The 18624-nt window shown below is 48.7% G+C and overlaps 1 protein-coding gene across 8 annotated transcripts in view; it reads right to left on the reverse strand.

Annotated features, from left to right (window-relative positions):
• SLC1A2 (solute carrier family 1 member 2) overlaps window positions 1–18624 on the reverse strand; it is a 138908-nt gene extending 120284 nt beyond the window's left edge. For 2 of the 8 annotated variants that reach the window (XM_070564791.1, XM_070564781.1), the window contains exon 1: window positions 17345–18327. In XM_070564791.1, the coding sequence (XP_070420892.1) occupies window positions 17345–17361 (17 nt within the window). In that variant the 5' untranslated portion in view covers window positions 17362–18327. The other 6 variants (XM_070564789.1, XM_070564779.1, XM_070564792.1 and 3 more) reach the window with 6 other exon arrangements.

The following is an 18624-nucleotide window of genomic DNA, read 5'->3' on the forward strand; positions in this document are numbered from 1 at the left end:
GAAGAGCGACCACAGGAAAAAGAATTTATTAACCCAGTGCAGGAGAAAGATACTTCTAGGCTAAACCTGGCTCGGGCTTTTGCCTGGATGAAACTGAACCACAGAGCCACGCTCCGTTACAACAGCGATGAACGGACACCACAGTGAAGTGGGCGCCAGACGCCTGCCACACTCACTCAAGTCTCCCGCCCCCGACGCCGCACAGCTGGGAAATATGCATCAGAATGATAAACCAGGGCACCTCTGACCCGGTGACTTCACTTCTAGCAATCTACCCAAAGAAAACAACAAGCTAGGTCTGCACAGGTGTTTACAATAGTGAAAAATTGCAAACAAGCTAGTATCTAACAGTAGGAGTTTGGCTTTAAAAGTTATGATTTATCTACAAAATGGAAACTATATATAGCCATTAAACAACCTTAAAAATTTAGTCATTAGCAGATGTTCATAACAGATTGCCAAGTGAAAAAATTAGTTTATAGGACAATCTCTAGGTTATACTTCCACTTTTATTAAAAGTGCATTGACGTGTAAATATCATAAGACTGAAATGAAATATACCAATGTTAAAAATACTTACAGCTGGTTCGTCAGATAATAGGTGTGATGGTTTTTTTTTAATCTTGCTTGTATCTAATCAGTATGGATTCACGTATAATGAATAAATGTGTGATGGATAAGCTCTCCACCCCTGCAGAATGGTGCCTTCATACGGCTTATTCCTGCCACACATCATACAGGTGCGTCCCTCAAAAATCAGAGTCCCGTGAAAATTTAACAGAGATAACACTAAAAAGAAAAGGAAAAAAATACGGAAGTCTCCCTAACTACCTGATTTCCCTTAAAAATAACCATATGGAAATCTTTTAGTGCCCAGCTGCTGTTTCATTTGGAAGATACAAGTATTCTGTTCCCCAGCACACGCAGGTTTACCCTGTATACCAGCTCACCTGATGAAACTGTAACCTTTGGTCACACGTCCCATTGACAATGGGATTGCATTTAAGCGGTGAGATGCTTTGAGTGGCGTAAGGTGTTGGAAATCTTGAACCACCGGTTGTTGGAGTTGATGGGGGTTGCTTCACAGAAAGGAGATCACAGACCCTCCGTGTTAGAGGAAACAACAGCCATCTGGCCCATCCCCTCCTTCCAAGGCTGGGCTGCCCTCCACCGTGCCCCTGCCTAGTGGCCGTCTGACCTAGGTCTGAAGACCCCTTCCACCCCCCTGTCCCTCTGCCCAAAACCTCCCCAAACAATCCGTCTTATCTTCAGACAGTCTCAGAACAGATGAAGGGGCTGGGAGCAGCTCGGGGAGACTCTGGTATTATAAGGTCAGGATATAATGAAAAGTAAATATTTGGTCTTTGTCTCTGGTTCCTGGCAGGCACACGGCTCCCCAACCCTCAGCCTTTCTGGAGCAATGAGGGTCTTTTGTAGGTTAACGAGATGACTGGTGGCCGGGGGCCCCTCATAGCTTCAGGCTGGAGGCTGTCACCAGAGAGACCAAGGCAGGATTAGAGGGGACCTCTCAGTGCCCCCTCTCAACCTTTGGGGAGGGGAAGGAGCTGGAGATGCAGTTAGTAACCACTGGCCAGTGATTTAATCAGTCATGCCAGCATTGTGGCACCTCCATAGAAACCCCTAAATGATGGGATTCGGGAGCTTCTGGGTTGGTGAACACATCAAGGTGCTGGCAAGGTGGTGAACCTGGGTGCCCAGTCTCATGGGGCTGAGCCCTTAACTTATGGGATCTGACGCTCACTCCAGGTAGACAGTGTCAGAAACCAACTGACTTGTAGGACACCCAGCCGGCGTCAGAGTTGGAGACGTGGTGGAAAAGACACCATGCATTTCGAGTCAGAAGTGTTGTGGTAAAAATAGTTCAAGAGTTAAAAGCACATAAGAGAAAATCTTCAAACCAACTTCGCTAGTGCAAACACACTTACCCGATCAAAGCAGCCCAGGACCGACCTGCTAATCTTATCATCTGTGGCTCTATGAGAAGGAGTCAGCAAACAGACCTGTGGGCACACACCGAGCGTCAGCGACCTAATGTGCGAAGTCAGGAGACAGACGGGCGACCGCCTGAGTTCAGCAGGCTGAGACTAACACAGCTGCGCTTTCCGAGGGGCAGCGGGACGGGCACCGCTACACGGTCCTCTGCGTCCCAGGCACTGTGCTGAGCACTTCACACACGGCCTGCCTTAATCTTTTCCAGAACCCTACCAGGTGGGTGATATTGTCCCCATTTAACAGATAAATAAACTGAGTCTCAGAGAGGCTAACTAACTTCCCTGAAGTCACACTGCAGGTAAACGGTGGAGCAGGAAAGTTTGCTTGGGTCTTTCTGAGTATGAAACACATCCTCTTAACCGCTGTGCAACACTGGCTCCCAGAAGCTGTTTTAGGCAAAGTGTCTCATTATTGGAATACTCTAGCGCACTGCAAGAGATCAGATATTCTCAAGGTCATCATCTTCATCATGCTCACTGTCACCAATAATAGTATTTCCTACAGGCCACATGTGTGGCTTCCCTGCAGGACTGGCCGTATGATTTATGCGGCCCAGTGGAAGATGAAACACAAGGACCTCATTACTAGGAATTTCAAGACAGTGGCTGCAGAGCGTTAAACCAAGGACAAGGCCCTTCCGGGCCCGGGGCCCTGTGCCGCTGCCCATCGTGTGCCCATGAAGCCGGCCCTGCTTCCCTGTGTTCCTCTGCTGGTACTCAAATAAAATAAGATTCTCTTGAATCAGAAATTCTTGTGGTAAAGAATTCATCCAGTGAGCTTTTCGACTGCCTTCATTGTACACCCTGTGATTCCATGACATGAGAAACTCAACAATTGATTTAAAATGCCCCCTGGCTAGACACTAAAGTCACAGCTGGCTGGAATTGTGACTTTCCTGCCCCCTGAAAACACGGGGACATCTTCATCTCGCTGACCAGCCTCAGCAGCTTAGCTCACAGGGGAGAAGGAAAGCCCTTGGTGGACAAACGTATGGACACATGGACTGGACGAGCCGGCTCCCCTGCGGCCGCGTCCCCAGGGAGGGTGTCCTGTAACACAAACAGCATCCTCAAGCCTGTTTCACCTGTGCCGCCCGCTTCCGGCTGGGTTGGGATGCAGGCTGACTTCTAGGGCAGCTGGTCAGTCACTTTGAAAAGAGGAATATCTGATTTCAGGCTTCCATGCTTGCCGTGTTTATGCTGAGGCCTTTCTAGCCCTTTCAAAATGTGCTTTTCAATCCCTCAGATATCTTTTTCTCCTTCTTTAAAGGCCTCCCTTCTTCCCCATGTTGCCCCTTCACCCTATAAAGTCTGTCAATAGCCCAGACAGAGCCAGGCTGGACATACCCGAGCAGTGGCACCGGAAGTCTTGCTGAACCCCGCTGATGACTCTTAAGGAGAAGCCAGGAGGACCAGGACCAGGACCAGGACCAGGACCAGGACCAGGTGGGAAACGGCGACTGCTGTCAGCTTGCTCTCAACCTCAGCCCGGCTGTCCCAGCATAGCCACGGCTCCAGGCAGCTCTGGTCCCTGGCTGACTGAGCAACTCCAGGTCACTGGGAATGCAAACAGTCAACGCCGTGGGGCTTCCCTTCTTAAAAACCAAGGACCAGCCCGCTGCCCGGGAAGGGGGAGCTGCAGGAGAGCCACCATCGCCGCAGCCACAGCGCCCCTGGGCCGGCCGGGCCGCGTATGCAGATCCCAGTGGACCTGCCTGGACACACGCTGAGAGTCTTCAGAGGGAGAGAAAAGGCAAATAAGGAAAAAGGCGATCCGTGTATGCTTGGTCCTCCCAGCTAACAACGACTTCAATATCAAAGGAAACTAGAAAACACAGCGTCCCCACGTGGCTTCTGCTCTCCCCTCCACAGCGGCAGGTGCACTCGGCTCTGAATCTCGGAGGGAGCCGGCGTTTGCCTAAGGATGATGGGGGCGATTCAGGGGCAGATTTTCCCACAGGGCTGGGGAGAGGGTCCTACACCCGCCCTTTGTCCGTCACTGAGAGTCAAGAGCGAAGGCACTTGGCAGTTTTTACTCTCTTATCCCACCAGGACATGACAAATAACTTCAACACGTACCACCACCAAAAACTCCAGAAAAGAACCCACTTCAGGAAATATACAAATCCCAAACATTGTCATGTAGGTGACCAGAAAACACACATACCAACCAGAAGACATTATTTCTAGACACCTGGCTCTTTTTTCCCCTGACCACACTTGGAAGCTGGAGAAGAGAACTCTATTGGGAATGATTAAATACTTTCCACATCTCTTTAAAAGTTAAAAGCATCGATCTAACAACAATGTTGTCAGCTTCAGGTAACTTTTATTTTTCTAAATCAGTTTTTCAAGTAGTTGAACTGTTGGGCCTTGCATTTTATTCACTGATGCAATTTAAACACCATCTTTGACTTAAGAAATCCTTCGTTATATCTGAATATCAAATGCAAGCCAGCTTCTCCTTGTTTTCCGTCACAAGAAACAAGGAAAAGAAAGAGAAAGACATCGTTCTGAAAGGAGGCAGCCGGTCTTCGGAAAGATCTGGCCAAGGGGGGCGCTCAAAAAATCTCATCTGATTAAACTTCACTGCATTTTCAAATAAGAGCAGCTATGGGAGATTGCCATCTTTCCAGACAGCAGCATGGGAACCCGACTGACTATGACAAGCACATTTTTGGCTTCACAAAATGAACTGCTGTCCAACCAATTATTCTTGTCACCTACTGGAACTCTGTCAACCCTTAGCAGTCAAAAGGCAGGTTACTGACTGGCGGGCAGGGACATTCAACTAACCACCAGAACCTTAAAAAGAGGACATGTCCCAACAAGCAAAAGGACATGTGTTCTCAACTTTGGCCCCGCTTCCCTTAAAACCATCCTCTCTGCGCTCTCTATGCCCTTGCTCGTCTCTTTCCCAAGGCAGACAATTCAATTACACTAAGATGCATTGTGATAATGATCATAAGTCGGGGTGCAAAGAAATGAGTGTAGTCCTGATCCTCGGGGAGGTGCCAGGATCGTGAGCAGACAGACAAGAAAACACTCAGCACACTCTGTGATAATGAAGTCCTGGGAGAGGTCTGAACAAAGTGTGATCGGGAGAAACTCCCTTGAAGAGACTCAGCTCAGATGTCACCTCTTCTGAGAAGCCATCCGTCTGTCCCCAGGTTGAGGCGGATGAGTATGCAGTGAAGAAATGCTTCCTGAGTACACGGCGTTAGGATCTAGGGGATGCCACGATGAGCCAGCCCAGGAGAGTGCTTACACTCCGGTGAGGGAGGTAGAGACAAACAAGAGGGTAAATAAATAAAAATATTTAAAAACTGCAACTGATGCTGTGAAGGAAGCAAACAAAAGGAATGAAGTAGGACCAAGAAAGGGAGACCTATTTTCAGTGGAGTGATGAGAGCAAGCCTTCTGGTAAATGTCATTTAAGCTAAGAACTAAAGGATGTTCCAGGATAAGAGTGCACCAGCCAACTGAAGAATGGTGGTAGGCGGAATATAGGAACTGGTCCAGACAAAGGGAATGGGCCTAAGGTGCGTGAGACCGTGGAGTATTTGGAACTGAAAGTCAGGAGGCTACGCAGCTTCCACTAGAGTGATGACAGTTGTCTGGGCTGATGTGATGACCATGGCAATGGAGAGAAAAGGCCAGACTTAAGGTACATTTTGGTGATATTTCTGAGAAAGCTTGTTGGCTGGGGCTGACGGAAGAGAAAAAACCAAGGATAAGACACACCTTTCTGGCTTTGAATATCTACCTGGGGGGTAATGCCATTCACTGAGACAGAGAAACTTGGGATGGAGTAAGGATGAGTCTGCAAAAAGAAATATCAAGAGTCCCGTTGTACCCATGGTAATCTGGAGATGTCTGTGCACTCCACAGAGGGAGGTGTCAATTAGGTGGCAGCATATAGGCATCTGGAGCTTGGAGAAGAAAGGTCTGAGATGGAAAAATGCATTTTGGAGTTATCAGTATAGATGTGGATGAAAATGCCCAAGAAGTGATCCAAGGAGAATGCAGAGCAGAGAGTAGGGATCAAAGAGTCAGAGGAAGTTTCACAAGCTATGTAAGAGCACAAAAGAAGGGTCGGGGGAGGAAGAGAAGAACTCCAGCTAGGGAGACTTAGAAAGGTTTGTGGAAGGTGAATCTAAAAAAATAATAACAACCACTACTAAAACCTGTCCAGGTCTAGCTAGCTGTCCCGTCTGTCACGTGACGGATCACCAGAGTGGACTGCAAGGGTCTGGCAGTCTAGGTCCTTGACCTTTTCCTTCCCTCGGTTCTGAGTTGTCCTTTCCTATGCTGTGGGATCAGTCAAACAGGGAGGCCACAGGGAGCTTTGACCAAGTACTCACAGAGCCACCCCGCCCTCTCCTGCAGGAACCTCAAAGCCAGCAGTGAATTGCACTCTGCTTCTAATCCTTTCCTTCAGGAGCTTCTTCCACAAAGGGTACCCAACACCTCATCATCACTAATCAAACATTTCCCTTGGCATATGCACATGCTTACATCACACTCACTCTAAAAGCAAAACAAACAGGCCACAATGGAGTCCTGCTCTCCCCCGCATCCACCTTCCCATTAGCGTCCTCTCTTGACTGCCCCCTTGGAAAAATAATTACATTCATCTCTCTCCACCCATTCTCAACCCACACCAACACGGTGACAGCAGCTACCACTTTGCTGACCCTGCTCTGGCACAGGTCAGTGATGGCCTTGAAATCGATTAATCTGGTGACCACTTTTTAGTACTTACGTTGTTTGACCTCTACAGCATGTGGCACTGTTGCCCACTCCTAGACACCTGCCCTCTCCTGACTCCCCTCCTTACTTCTCAGCCTCGTGTGCACCCTGAAGCGCCTCCCTCTGTCCATCTACAGTCACAAGAGCTCCCCGCAACTCTTCCTTCAGACCCTTTTCTTTCTAGCTTCACAATCTGTCTGGGTGAGCTCATTGACCTCTATGATCATAAATATCACCCCATAAAGGCCCAGCCTCTCACACATCCAGCTCCTCAGTGAGCATCTCCACCTGATGTCCCACAAAAAAGTCTAACCCGGGATGCTGAACCAGACTCATCCCCTTCTTCAAACGTGCCACCTCTCTCCGGAATTCCTTTTCTGAACCCTCCCCCACCTCTAGCTGCTCAAGCCAGGAATCCCGAGTGGCTCCATGCCTCCCTCCGGCTCAGCCACTCCGCGCATTTGGTCACTCAGTCCTTCGAGACATCCTCGGAGTCTGGTAATGCATATACCTCCCTGTGCCCTAACTTGGGCCATATCTCCCCCCTGAATCATGGCTGTCATCTTCTAACTAGTCTCAGTGCCCCTGTCTCATCCCCCTCCGCAATTCCTATTTTACCCAACATTGGTATAATAATTATAACAACAAAGACTTGGAGAGAACCCAAATGTCTATCAATCAGGGACTGTTTAAATCAATTATCATACAAGCAGACAGTGGACTAGTATCAAATATACATATATACACGTACGACATATAATATCACATGCGTGTGTACCCAGAGAGATTAAATGAAAGCAAGTTGCAGAACAGTCCGCACAACATGATGCATAAGAATAGCATGTTTACACAGGCATAGAAAAACATCTCAAAGAATAGATTAAAAAACTGAGTATTTCCAGAGAGCAGAATTAGGGTGAGAGGCAGTCTTTTACCTCTTTACTTTATGCCATTCTGAAATATTTGAAGTTTGGCTTTTTGTTTGTTTGTTTGTTTATAATGTCACTTTTTTTGTTGTGGGAAAAGAGCCACTGATCCAGAGAACAAAAAGCTTAAAAAGTTTATTTTTTTGACAGTGGATAGTGAATTCTTCGTATCCTTTTATTTGGCTGATAGTTATAGTCTATGTGCAAAATTTTCTAAATCTACATTTTCTAAATGTAGATTGAATACAATCGGTGTTGTCTTTACCCACATACTGGAAACGTGCACAGTATCTCTCTGCCATAGTACATAACAGACGTGTAACTCTTAAAAACAGGGCGTGAAAGGAAGGAAAGACAGTTTTCGATGTTGGCTTGCTTTACGTTCTATTAGGCTACAGCTGAGCCATTTGAATGAAGCTGTTGTACCAACAGAAACACAAACATATTGCCAATCAATGTCTTGGTCTCAGCAAACAGTCAACCGCTGTGAGGAAATGAGGGGAAATATCCACGGAAGCGTAATCTACCAGGCCTTGGATAGTGTACAAGCCTTCTTTCATCTCTGAACTTTATCTCAGTGTTTACCAAGGGAAGAGAGCAGAGAGGTGTCAACACACCCACGCCTTTGGCGGGAGGCTGACAATGCAGTGGGCATTCCAGAGAGGGGCTCACCGCCACCGTTTCTCAAGGCGAAGGCTCTCTAGGAACTAACACCGGTAGGAACGTAGAAACAGCTGCTGTCAGCACTGGAAATATCAGTAATAGCTATACTCTGCTTCCCAATATATTTATTTATTGCGCTTTCTGGTCCCTTCCATTAACCAGAGTTGGTTTCCCTGTCTTAGGCAGCAATTTCAGATAACCATCCTCCTGTTGGACCAGATCCCCTTGGAAGGTCTGGAGTGAAGAGAAAGGCTTCTGTCATCTGCCCTTTGGGCTGTGTGGTCACGGCTAAAACTGAGGAAGGTAATGCCTGCTCGTTTTCTCCATCCTTGCTCACCAGAATCTACCTTCCCCCACCCTTTTTCCCCAACACACACTCCTTTTAAGGTATAGCATTTTATTACAGGTGATAGCTTTATGGAGGCCTGGATATTCAAATTGAAAGTAACTGTTTTATGATCTCTCAAACATTTGAGAATTGGAGTCAATAATGGATGCTCTGATGTGCTGCCCAGACCCCCAAGACCCCACCTTCAGGACCGACAGATTTGTTCTCCCAGCTGCTGGGAGTGTTGATAAGTGACAACACATCAACCATGTGCCCCTCTAAAGCCATGCCTTGGACTCACCCAGGGCCATGCCCGCTGCCCGACCGCAGCCAGTCCAGTGGCTGGTTGATGCAATGGTGGAAAGGCCAGACATCCTTCCTCCATTCGGAAGGGCCAGCCCTGCACCACAGCTTCCTGTGGGACGTGCTGAGCCCTTGGCAGTGAGTGTTTCCACTTCTCCCTCCAGCCACCCTTGCTTCCCTCTCTCGTCCACAGCGACTGACGCTGAGAGCCCCCTCAACAAACATCATGCACACAAGTCTCCACCTCAGAGAGTTTCCCAGGACCAACCAGCAACAATGCCTCAAACCCAGTGTAGCAATGTCCTGAAAAGAATCCAAATTTGAATATTCTCAGACTAATCAATAAACTCCTACAAATGATTAGTGCTTCATTTGAAATGTTAGCAATTAATCATGATCGAAAAATCAATGATCCCTCACACCTTCTATCCTATGATGATTTTACTAATATCTGCTCATCGATGACTTTGAATCCCAGGAAAACACTAGGGGAATAGACTCAGCCTATAATTCCATTACTCTCTATTCTATTCTCAGAAAATTAGTCCAATATTTATTTTTGACACTTTTTTTAGACCATACGTTTTATCCAAATACAAAAGTTAGGGGCCGGCCCCGTGGCTGAGTGGTTGAGTTCTCGCGCTCCGTTTTGGCAGCCCAGGGTTTCAATGGTCGGATCCTGGGCGCGGACATGGCACCGCTCATCAGGCCACATTGAGGTGGCATCCTACATGCCACAACTAGAAGGACCCACAACTAAAATATACAACTATGTACTTGGGGGATTTGGGGAGAAAAAGCAGGGAAAATAAAAAAAGATTGGCAACGGTTATTAGCTCAGATGCCAATCTTCAAAAAAAAAAATTAATAGCCGAACCAATCCCCTGGGACCATCAGTCCCTTTAGAGTGTCTGAGATGAGTGTTGTCAGCTGATATCCATCCATTTCACCCCTAGACAAGTTTGTCTAATTGTGCTTGGTTCATGCTGACTTCCACCCACTTCCTAACAAAGCTGGCTATCAGATCACAACTGTCCACTTAAGTAAAGACTGAGATAAAAACAAAAACTCAGTTGGGTCTGCAGAAGCTGGCCCTGCCTGACACAGAATGGAGAAGAACGCGTTCCGCCTTTCACCTGTTTCCTTTTACTTCACCTCCCTTCGGGCACTGCTATTGCTTCTTCCACCTGGAATTCTCTGGTTTAAAGTCTACAAACTGGGTCTGACCGTGGTTCGCAGCTGCCCAGACTTATTCCCACATTTTTTATGGTAGCATTTTCTTTGGATTGTCGCATCTCCACTCAAAGATAAGTTCACTTCTTTCTGTGACCATTGCTGTCCTTCTTGTGCATTGCCTCTTAAATTCTTTATCATCTCTCTTGGCAGGGATACTGGCTGTCTTGCTTCCTTTGACCAAAATGATCAGAGACACCCAGTGGAGAAAAACAAACCAACGATGGAGGGCCCGTGAAATTTTAAGGAAATGTGAATTAATTGCAAAATGTGGATAATATGAAACACAGTAGAATCAGATGACAAAAAAAAAAAGGCACCTAATAATGGCATACGGTTGAAATTTCTCAAAGCTTCAGTTTTTCCATCTGTAAAATGAGCATAATATTCCATAGGAGTTTTCGAAGGATTTAATAAAGTCACGTATGTATAGTCACACAGACTCAGAATAAGTTTAAATGAAGGGTCCTATTCATATTTGTTTGTAATGATATCTATGAACACTGTTGATATATGGCAATCGTTTCACGAATACCAAATGACGTATTTGGTGGAGACACTTTTTAATCAAAAGAGAATGGACAGCTGTGGGAACTGGGACTCCCGAAGGCCCAGGGGCTTCCGAAGGACGTCAAACCACCAGTCTGGACAAAGGGCTGACATTTACTGCCACCTGTAGGGTGATCAGCAAACTGTGCCACTCTTAAAAATACACAGAAATATGGCCTCTGAAAGATTCCTTCCTCAATTTAAAAGGCATCCTTCGGTCATCACTGTTTGCATATGTTGCAAAAAACAAACCAACAGCAACAACAGCATCAGCCCCACTTCTAAAGGGTCAGTGCTAGTAGCTGATTGAGGAAAGTGGGTAAGTTAAGTCACAATCCTAAACAGCCACACTTGAAAATCACATAAGAAAGGATAAACTCCAGGGCCTACTAAGTGCTCAGCTAGATTGGCCACTAAGAAGTACATGCCCAAGGCTAGTATTCCAAAGGAGGGGACCCACGGGGCCGTGCCCTGGGCTGCTTCAAAGTGCTGCCTCTGGATAAGACAACGCTGTTAGCGTCCTGACAGCCAATAAGGACAGAAGAACTCTCCGTTAAGAACAACCCGGAGCAAAGTTACAGGAAATAACAAGAAGACAGTGGTGAAGGGGTTACAAAGAAAAAATACAAAGAAAATTGGAATCACCTTTCAATGCATAAAAATAAGATTTGGAAGAATTCTTCCAATCCACAACCAGTAGGCAGTGCACACTGTAAAAGGGTGGGACCCAAGCTCACATCCTTTCAATGGCTGCCTTAGGGAAGTCAGGGGTGAAGCAGGTTACATGAGCAAGTCGTCTCAGAGAAGACTGTCCGACCTAGAGGGCACATGCCCTGTGTCAGAGGACACTGTTCCCAGGGCCAGCTGACCCCAGCCCTGTGGGACTAAGCAGCATATCCTAGTGGTTAGGGCCATGGGTTCCGGAGCCAGGCTGCCTGGGTTTAAGGCCTGGCTTTACCACTCACTAGCTGTGAAATCTTGGGCAAGTTACTTAATCTTTCTGTGCCTCAGTTTCCATACCTGTAAAATGGGAATAATAGTCCCTGTGCATGATATTGTTGTGGGGATTTAAAAATACTTGTAAAGTGTTTTAAACAACGCAGGGCTGTAATCACTCAATAAACGGTACGAAGAAAGAAGGGGAGGTCCTTTGTCATCAGGTTTCCCAAAGTTTGAGAGAAGCCAGAATCGGGATATTTTTTAGGTGAAATATTATTAAGTATAAGTAAATAATTCAAAGATTCTCAAAATCCTGTGTGAGCCAAAACATACAGGCCTATGGGCCACATGCGGTCCAGAGGCGTCTGATGCCTCGCGCCTCGTGCTATGGGAGGAGCAAAGCTCAGGAGGCAGACAAGCCTCAGACCCACTTCCCACTTTGCCCCCGGCTCCATGATGCTGAGAGAACAGTGGCTGGAACCCGGGAGGCAGGAGCCCACCACGGAAAGTCGTGTGACAGATTACGAGGAGCGAGTGACAGATGGCACTCCCACCCAAATGTAATAAAGAAAGTGCTCTCTGAGACTTCAAGGAAGGCGCTAATATACAGGGGGTGTGGGTGTGGGGAGAAATAGCTCCCTCCTCATCCCTAGGGGCTTGATTCAAGGTCTAGAATGTGTACCATCATCTACCCTAGAGGGCTCTGCGAGTGACACACACCAACTCCAGCCGCCAAAATAGAGTCCTTCCCTTCACTCCATTTTCAAAGGACAATTTCTCCTTTAAAATTGCCCAGTGAGTCCATATCCACAGCAGCTGCCAAGATGGACAGATACACCGGCCGGCCGGCCATTCAGCAGACAGCAGTCAGACCTGCCAGTCTACGTGCAAAACTAAATAAATACAAGAATGAAAGGCAAGGAAACGAGTATCAACACCATTGAAAAACAACCATTTTAAAACAAAAAAAAGCACTAAGAAAATGAGGAATTCTTTTTCAAAGTTTAAGCTTCTGCCCTTTTCTTCATTCTCCTTCAATATTGCAAGCCCACTGTCTTTTCTGCCATCGTTTGAAGCCAACCAGACAGATTTATAACAAGATGCTGGTCCTTTTTGATTCTACTGACAAATATGCAGCCCATCTGCCTCCCATCAATGACGGAGCACGTGAAGATGGAGCAACAAGATATTTTTAAACACTTCTTTAATTCATTCATTCCAAGGGCTTGGCACATGGTGGTCGAGGGGTGAGCGGTGGCAGTGGCGGGAGAGACCAGTGCAATCGTGGTAAATAGAGAGATTCACCGTAATCTGGATTCCAAAGCCCTTGCTACGAAGTCCGCTGCGTGCCCCAACAGCTGCTGAGGGTACGGAAAAGGGGCCTGCGTTGAGGCAGGCTGCGGCCTATGTTAGAGTTTTCAGACTTCCAGGACAAGTGCTTAAAATGCAAATAAAACTAAAATTTTATCTTGAGGATGACTCTTCTGCCCACTATGGCTAGAAGATTTTAAATTATCAGTGTCTTATTTGATAAAAGATAATTACGGCAGGCAACTGAAATGAAGAGCAGAGTCAGCGTGTTCCAAGAGGCAAGCCAGTCCCATGGGGGGAAAAATCAGTACAGAGGACAATTTAGTTTGCCTTTACAAGGGGGAAAACCAGACATCTGGGCATTGTGTGATACAGCCGTGGAGGAGGGTGGGGAGGGGAGATTTTCATTGAAATCAACCTGTGTGGAGCTTCAAACTGTGAAAAAGCTTTGCAATCCTGGATCTGCAGGATTCACGGCACACTGACCCAGAAATCTCAGACTTAGCTGTTAAATATTGCCTGTTTTTGCAGCCGAAGGACCATCTCTTAAGGACTTTTCCTGGTCTGACAATTCCCTTACATCTGAAGCCAGAGGAGACAGCAGCTAATTGTGTCACATGAAAGAGGAGAAGAAGTGGCCATTGCTCCTGATGGACAGACTCATCTTTTGGTTTTTAACATCCTGGCTTTTCCACTTCCCAAGTTTCATTTGGATTTAGAAATTAATTCTTGAGAATTAAGCTTCCGACCGCTCACAAGAGACCGTCTTAACAACACGAAACAGCTTTCTCACAGTCCCACTAACATCTATTTTACCCAGGGAGGCTGATTTTTATATTCCTGAAAATGAGAAAATGAGAAATGAAAACCACAGCGACGGCTGAGGCGTGCAATATGCAAACCCCTCTGGACCCCGAACCGCACGCCCTCCACTCACTTCCTAATAAGTCCACTGCGTGGCTCTTCCTCTGACCGCCTCAGCCTCATTCCTGAGGGGAAGAGCGAGAAGGCAATCGTTTTGCTTTTGTTTGCTTGAAATAATAAATCCAGAGGTCTCCCTTGCCAGGGTCTTTTGCTGTCAGCAGTTTTCTGTTTCATTTGCTTTCTAAGTTAAACTGAAACCCAAGCTCTCACGGTTGGCTTTTGCCCTGACCCCTTGGCTCCTGGGAACTGATCAGAAGGCAGATGGCCTTGGGTCCCTGACATACATGGTCACCTAGCCGCCCCCTAGCCCCAGAACGTATTTCTAAAATGTCCACCTCCACAGCGTCTGGGCATCCAATAATCTCAGTCCATAATGGACACTAACCTGTCTGCCACCAGCTTCTCATAATCTCTTTCCAATTTGGGTCTGAGACCCAAAATCGTAATTCTAGCCATGTCAGGAGACTCAGAAAAAAGAATGCTCAGCTATCAAATTAGACCCTGCTCTGCAAGAAAATACCTCTCAGGGCCTGGGAACTCCCAGAGTCCACTGCTGACTTTTATAGAAACTGGATACTAATGATCCCAATTCCAAACAACCAGAAACCTCAAATAACCAGACCGTGTTTGAGTATGCTTTGCAAAAGCAAAGACCAAGTGCACAGGCTGATAATAAGAATATTCCAAAAGGCAATTTGCAGGGTGTGTATGCCAAGGGTTTGAGAGCAAGCTGGTAACTTTCTGTGCCAGACATGCCTCGTACACTCTTCAGTGATAACTGACACTTCCAGATGACAACCCACAGGTCCTGCCAAGTCCTGGGATCTTCCTGGAAAGATGACGCCACGTTCTATACCATCTTATTCTTAAAGCTCAAGCTCATTGGACTGCCTGCTTCACAGTTATTGGAAGAATCAAATGTGATTATGCACAAAAACAAGCTTTAAAGTGGAGAGCTAAACAAACAGAAGATGTCACTATTGCTTCTAATAATTCTTTAAAAATTGGTAATCGACATATGTTGCTGACTAACTACATCATCAAATAATTGGTAACCGGGACGGTCAGTTTACCATACTGCCCCGGGCCCCAACATTCTGGGTCAGAGTTGAACTGATAAGACATACACTGAAAGCATATAACCATATTGCTATTTTTGCTTCTTTCGCAGCAACATATGTTTCAAGGAAACAGCTTCAACCTTGTAAGAAGGAAAAGGCTAACAAAGGAGACCAGCCTGAGGATTCTCGGTGAACTTCCCTTTATAAAGCACCTTAACCAAAGACGTGGGATGAGGAGAGAGGATCTCACCAAACGATATGGACTATTTCCTAACCAAAGTCCTCGCCTGGAGCCAGCCTTCTGGAAGCCGGCTCCCAGACCGGTCATGCCTTTGCACCCCCGGGGTGCCCAGCATGTGAGAGCCACCCAACAAGTACTCAGTCAGAGCTCCTGGAAGAAAAGGTGGAAGAAAGGAAGAGAAGAAGCAAGGAAAGACCAGGGCTTCTGAGAAGGTCACGTGCTCATCAGTTACTGCTCCTAACTGATCATAGGTCATAGATTTTTATGTGTTTGCCAACCTTTCAAATTTTCTCAATTCTTTTATCTCCTAAATACAAATTTCTTTGGCCAACCTTTTCTTAACTACGCACAGTGCACAAATGCGCATTAATTGCAGGTCAGTCTTTTAAAAATACTGAAAATCACTTCTGCTCTATATTTAACATCAAATCATTTGGCAGTTCTCATTTAGGACAAAGGTGAGATAAACACACTTAATTTGGGTTTTTTGTTGTTGTCTTAACCCCTCCGTTCACTATCCAGCCATCAAAATAAGGAGCGAGTTGGATGCAGAATTTGAGAGACCACCACCATCCATCTCTTTCAGAGATGTTTTCCGACCTCGCCTTTACCAGCAGGGCTAAATCTGGAAGGCGCTGAAGGCAGCCCCAACTGCCTCTGCATCTTTGCTAATAGGAAAGGCTGTTTAATCAAACAGGGGAAGGCACTGAGGCTGAGCCATACGGGCTGTTAATATTTAATTCCAAAAATCTGCGTTAGCACGATGTACCACCCTCCTTGTACACAGGTGTCTTTCCAGAGCATCCTTTTGAAGAAATAATAATCCAAAAGGTCCACACTGCTGGACTGCTAGGACGAAAAGAAAGAAGAAATCTCAGGCTACCACAAAATGCCAGACCCCTCTGGAAGGACTCCAGGAGACAGAAGAGGGACGAGTTCCTTCTCCTGGACACAGAGAGACAGTTTCAGAAATATTTTCCCTTTTCGGAGTTGAAGTCTAGAGATCTGAGTTTGGAACCAGCTCTTTGCTCCTAGAGACTCATTCCCCCAAAATAAACGTGCAGAGTTGGTAAAATTTATCAGAGAGAAACTCCGGAAAGCGCCCGCCCTAAGGACTCTACGCCTGTGCGCAGAGGAGCTGCGGCTATTTGCTTTCCGCATAATATGGATCCAGTGATCTCCTGCAAGTGGCTAGTGCAATTGTGTGAATTAACCAACGGATGAGCCCCCTAAGCAGTCCTTTTATTCCTGCCCAGCCTCAACCAAGCCAGAAAAGTTTTCTGGGAGACACAATTCCAGGGACGTTGTTCTAGCCCTTTCTTTTGAGGTGTGAGTGTTCAAGGCATCCTCGCAGCACCATCTCCCTCTTGCTAGGACAGCTGTCCTTATTTATCACTGGAAACATTCTCCATCCAACTGCAACCTCAGGAAGCAGGAGGCCACGGGCAGAACGGGGAAGCCAATGGGGACTCCTGTCTCTGCCCCAAACCACTTATTTTCCCGCTTCTTCCTGGGAAGCACCCAAATCTCTTCCACTCTTCCTTAGAGCCGGCCAGGGAGATTCCACCATCCGGGGACAAGAAGCGAGCCGAGCAGGCCGGCATCCACTCGGCCATTCTGCAAACCTGACATTCAAGGCCGCGCGCGCTGGTCCTCGCCCCGCCCCGGCCCCGGTCCGGCTCACGCTCATTCATTCCCGGCCGGTCCCACCATCCAGCCCGCGCCGCGCTCCATGCGCCGCTTCCCCGGGCAACGTCTGCCGCTCACGCCGTGCCCAATCCCTTATTGTTTTTAAATCTCAAAAGTAACCACCAGAGGATTTTTTTCCCCACACTCTTTTTCACACATCCTTCGAACCCTTTGGATTAAAATAAAACAATCCTCCATCTCTCGCGTCTTCTAGAAGGTTAAGCAGCAAGCTTCAACAGAGAAAATCAATGCCCTCCCCACCATCCCACCCCCCCCGCCCCCCCGCCAAGCCATCGCTCCGCCAGGGTCTCAGAGGCCTGGCGCCGACATCTGTCTCTCCCCATCCCGGAGAGGGGGCCACAAACCCGCGCGCGCCCCCCGCTTCCCTGCGGGTACGAGAAAAGCCCCCTCACCCTTCGGTGGATGCCATGGTGTGGGGAACGCCCCCTCCTCTTCGGCACGATCCGGCAGCGGCGGCGAGGGAGAGAGCGCGCGCCGGGGTGAGCGCGAGTGTGGCCGGGCGCCGTATTTAAGGGGGGGCCTCTCCCCGCCCTCCCACCCCCTCCGGGGTAAGCCCTTCAGCGCCTCCAGGGGCGCAGGAGGCTCCAGCGGGCGCTAATCCGCGTCTCGGCTCTCCACCGCGCGCGTCCCGCGCTCCCCTCCGCCGGCCTCGGTGGCGCTCGGCGGGGCGCTCGGCAGGCTCGGGGTTGGCCTCCCCGAGAGCGCGCCGCCCCCGGGGCTGCGGGAGGGCGCGCTGGAACCGTGCGTCGCTGCCGCCGCCGCTGCCACCTGTGTTTGCCGCGGGGCTCGCAGGCACGGCGAGTGGCGGAGCGCGGGCAGAGAGGGTGGTGGCAGGCGAGGACGAGGAGTGCGTGTGCGGTGAGTGTGCAGGGGAGTGTGTGCGTGCGCGCGTGTGCGGGTGTGTGCGCGCCGGGGGAGGCGGTGGAGGCCGCTGCGCCCTGGCTCCGCGCCGCCGGGGAGGGATTGCGAGGTTTAGCCCCGCCGGAGCTGGGGATTTGCAGGCGATCCCTCTCTATTTTCGTCGAGAGCTGACATCACCCGCGCCGCCGCCTCGGGAGACTCCTTTAACTGCCGCCCCCTCGCCCCCCATCTCGAGACGCCGTCCCTCCTCCGCCACCCCTCCCCCCAGCCTCTCGCCATAAATTAGCCGAATAAGAAGAGGCCCCGCTGGTCGCCCGGGAAGGCCTGGGCAGCCCGTGGCAGGAGCCCAAGATCTAAGGAGACGCTATTGTTTCCTCTGAAGCCCGTGTGGCCTCGGGTCACCTCGCGCGGGGCGAAGCTCAGGCCACGGCGCGGAGACCTGGGGCGCCCCTCCATCCCCGCCTCCCTCGAGCAGCTCTGGGCGCTGCGCCTCACTCCTGGGCACACTTGCTCCGGCTCACACTCACCCTCAAGCTCATCCTCACAGGCGGCACACCCACCCCGTCCTCCCACGTCTCCGGTACCCGGGCCCGCGGAACCCAAGCGGCTGAAGCGCAGCCCAGCTGCGCGCCCTCCCCCGTCGCGGCCCAAATAAATCTCTGGCCTTCAATTATTCATCGGGATTAATATTAATGCAGCTCCCTGCGGGCGGCGGGCGGGGTGTTGGGGAGGTCGCGGTTTTTTTTAAGCCGAGGGCAGTTGGCCCTGGGGGCGCATGCTGGCAAGGTACGGAGAGCCGGCCGAGGCTAGC

Source organism: Equus przewalskii, chromosome 11 (genome assembly GCF_037783145.1).
Source record: "Equus przewalskii isolate Varuska chromosome 11, EquPr2, whole genome shotgun sequence".
In the NCBI taxonomy this organism is placed as follows: domain Eukaryota; kingdom Metazoa; phylum Chordata; class Mammalia; order Perissodactyla; family Equidae; genus Equus; species Equus przewalskii.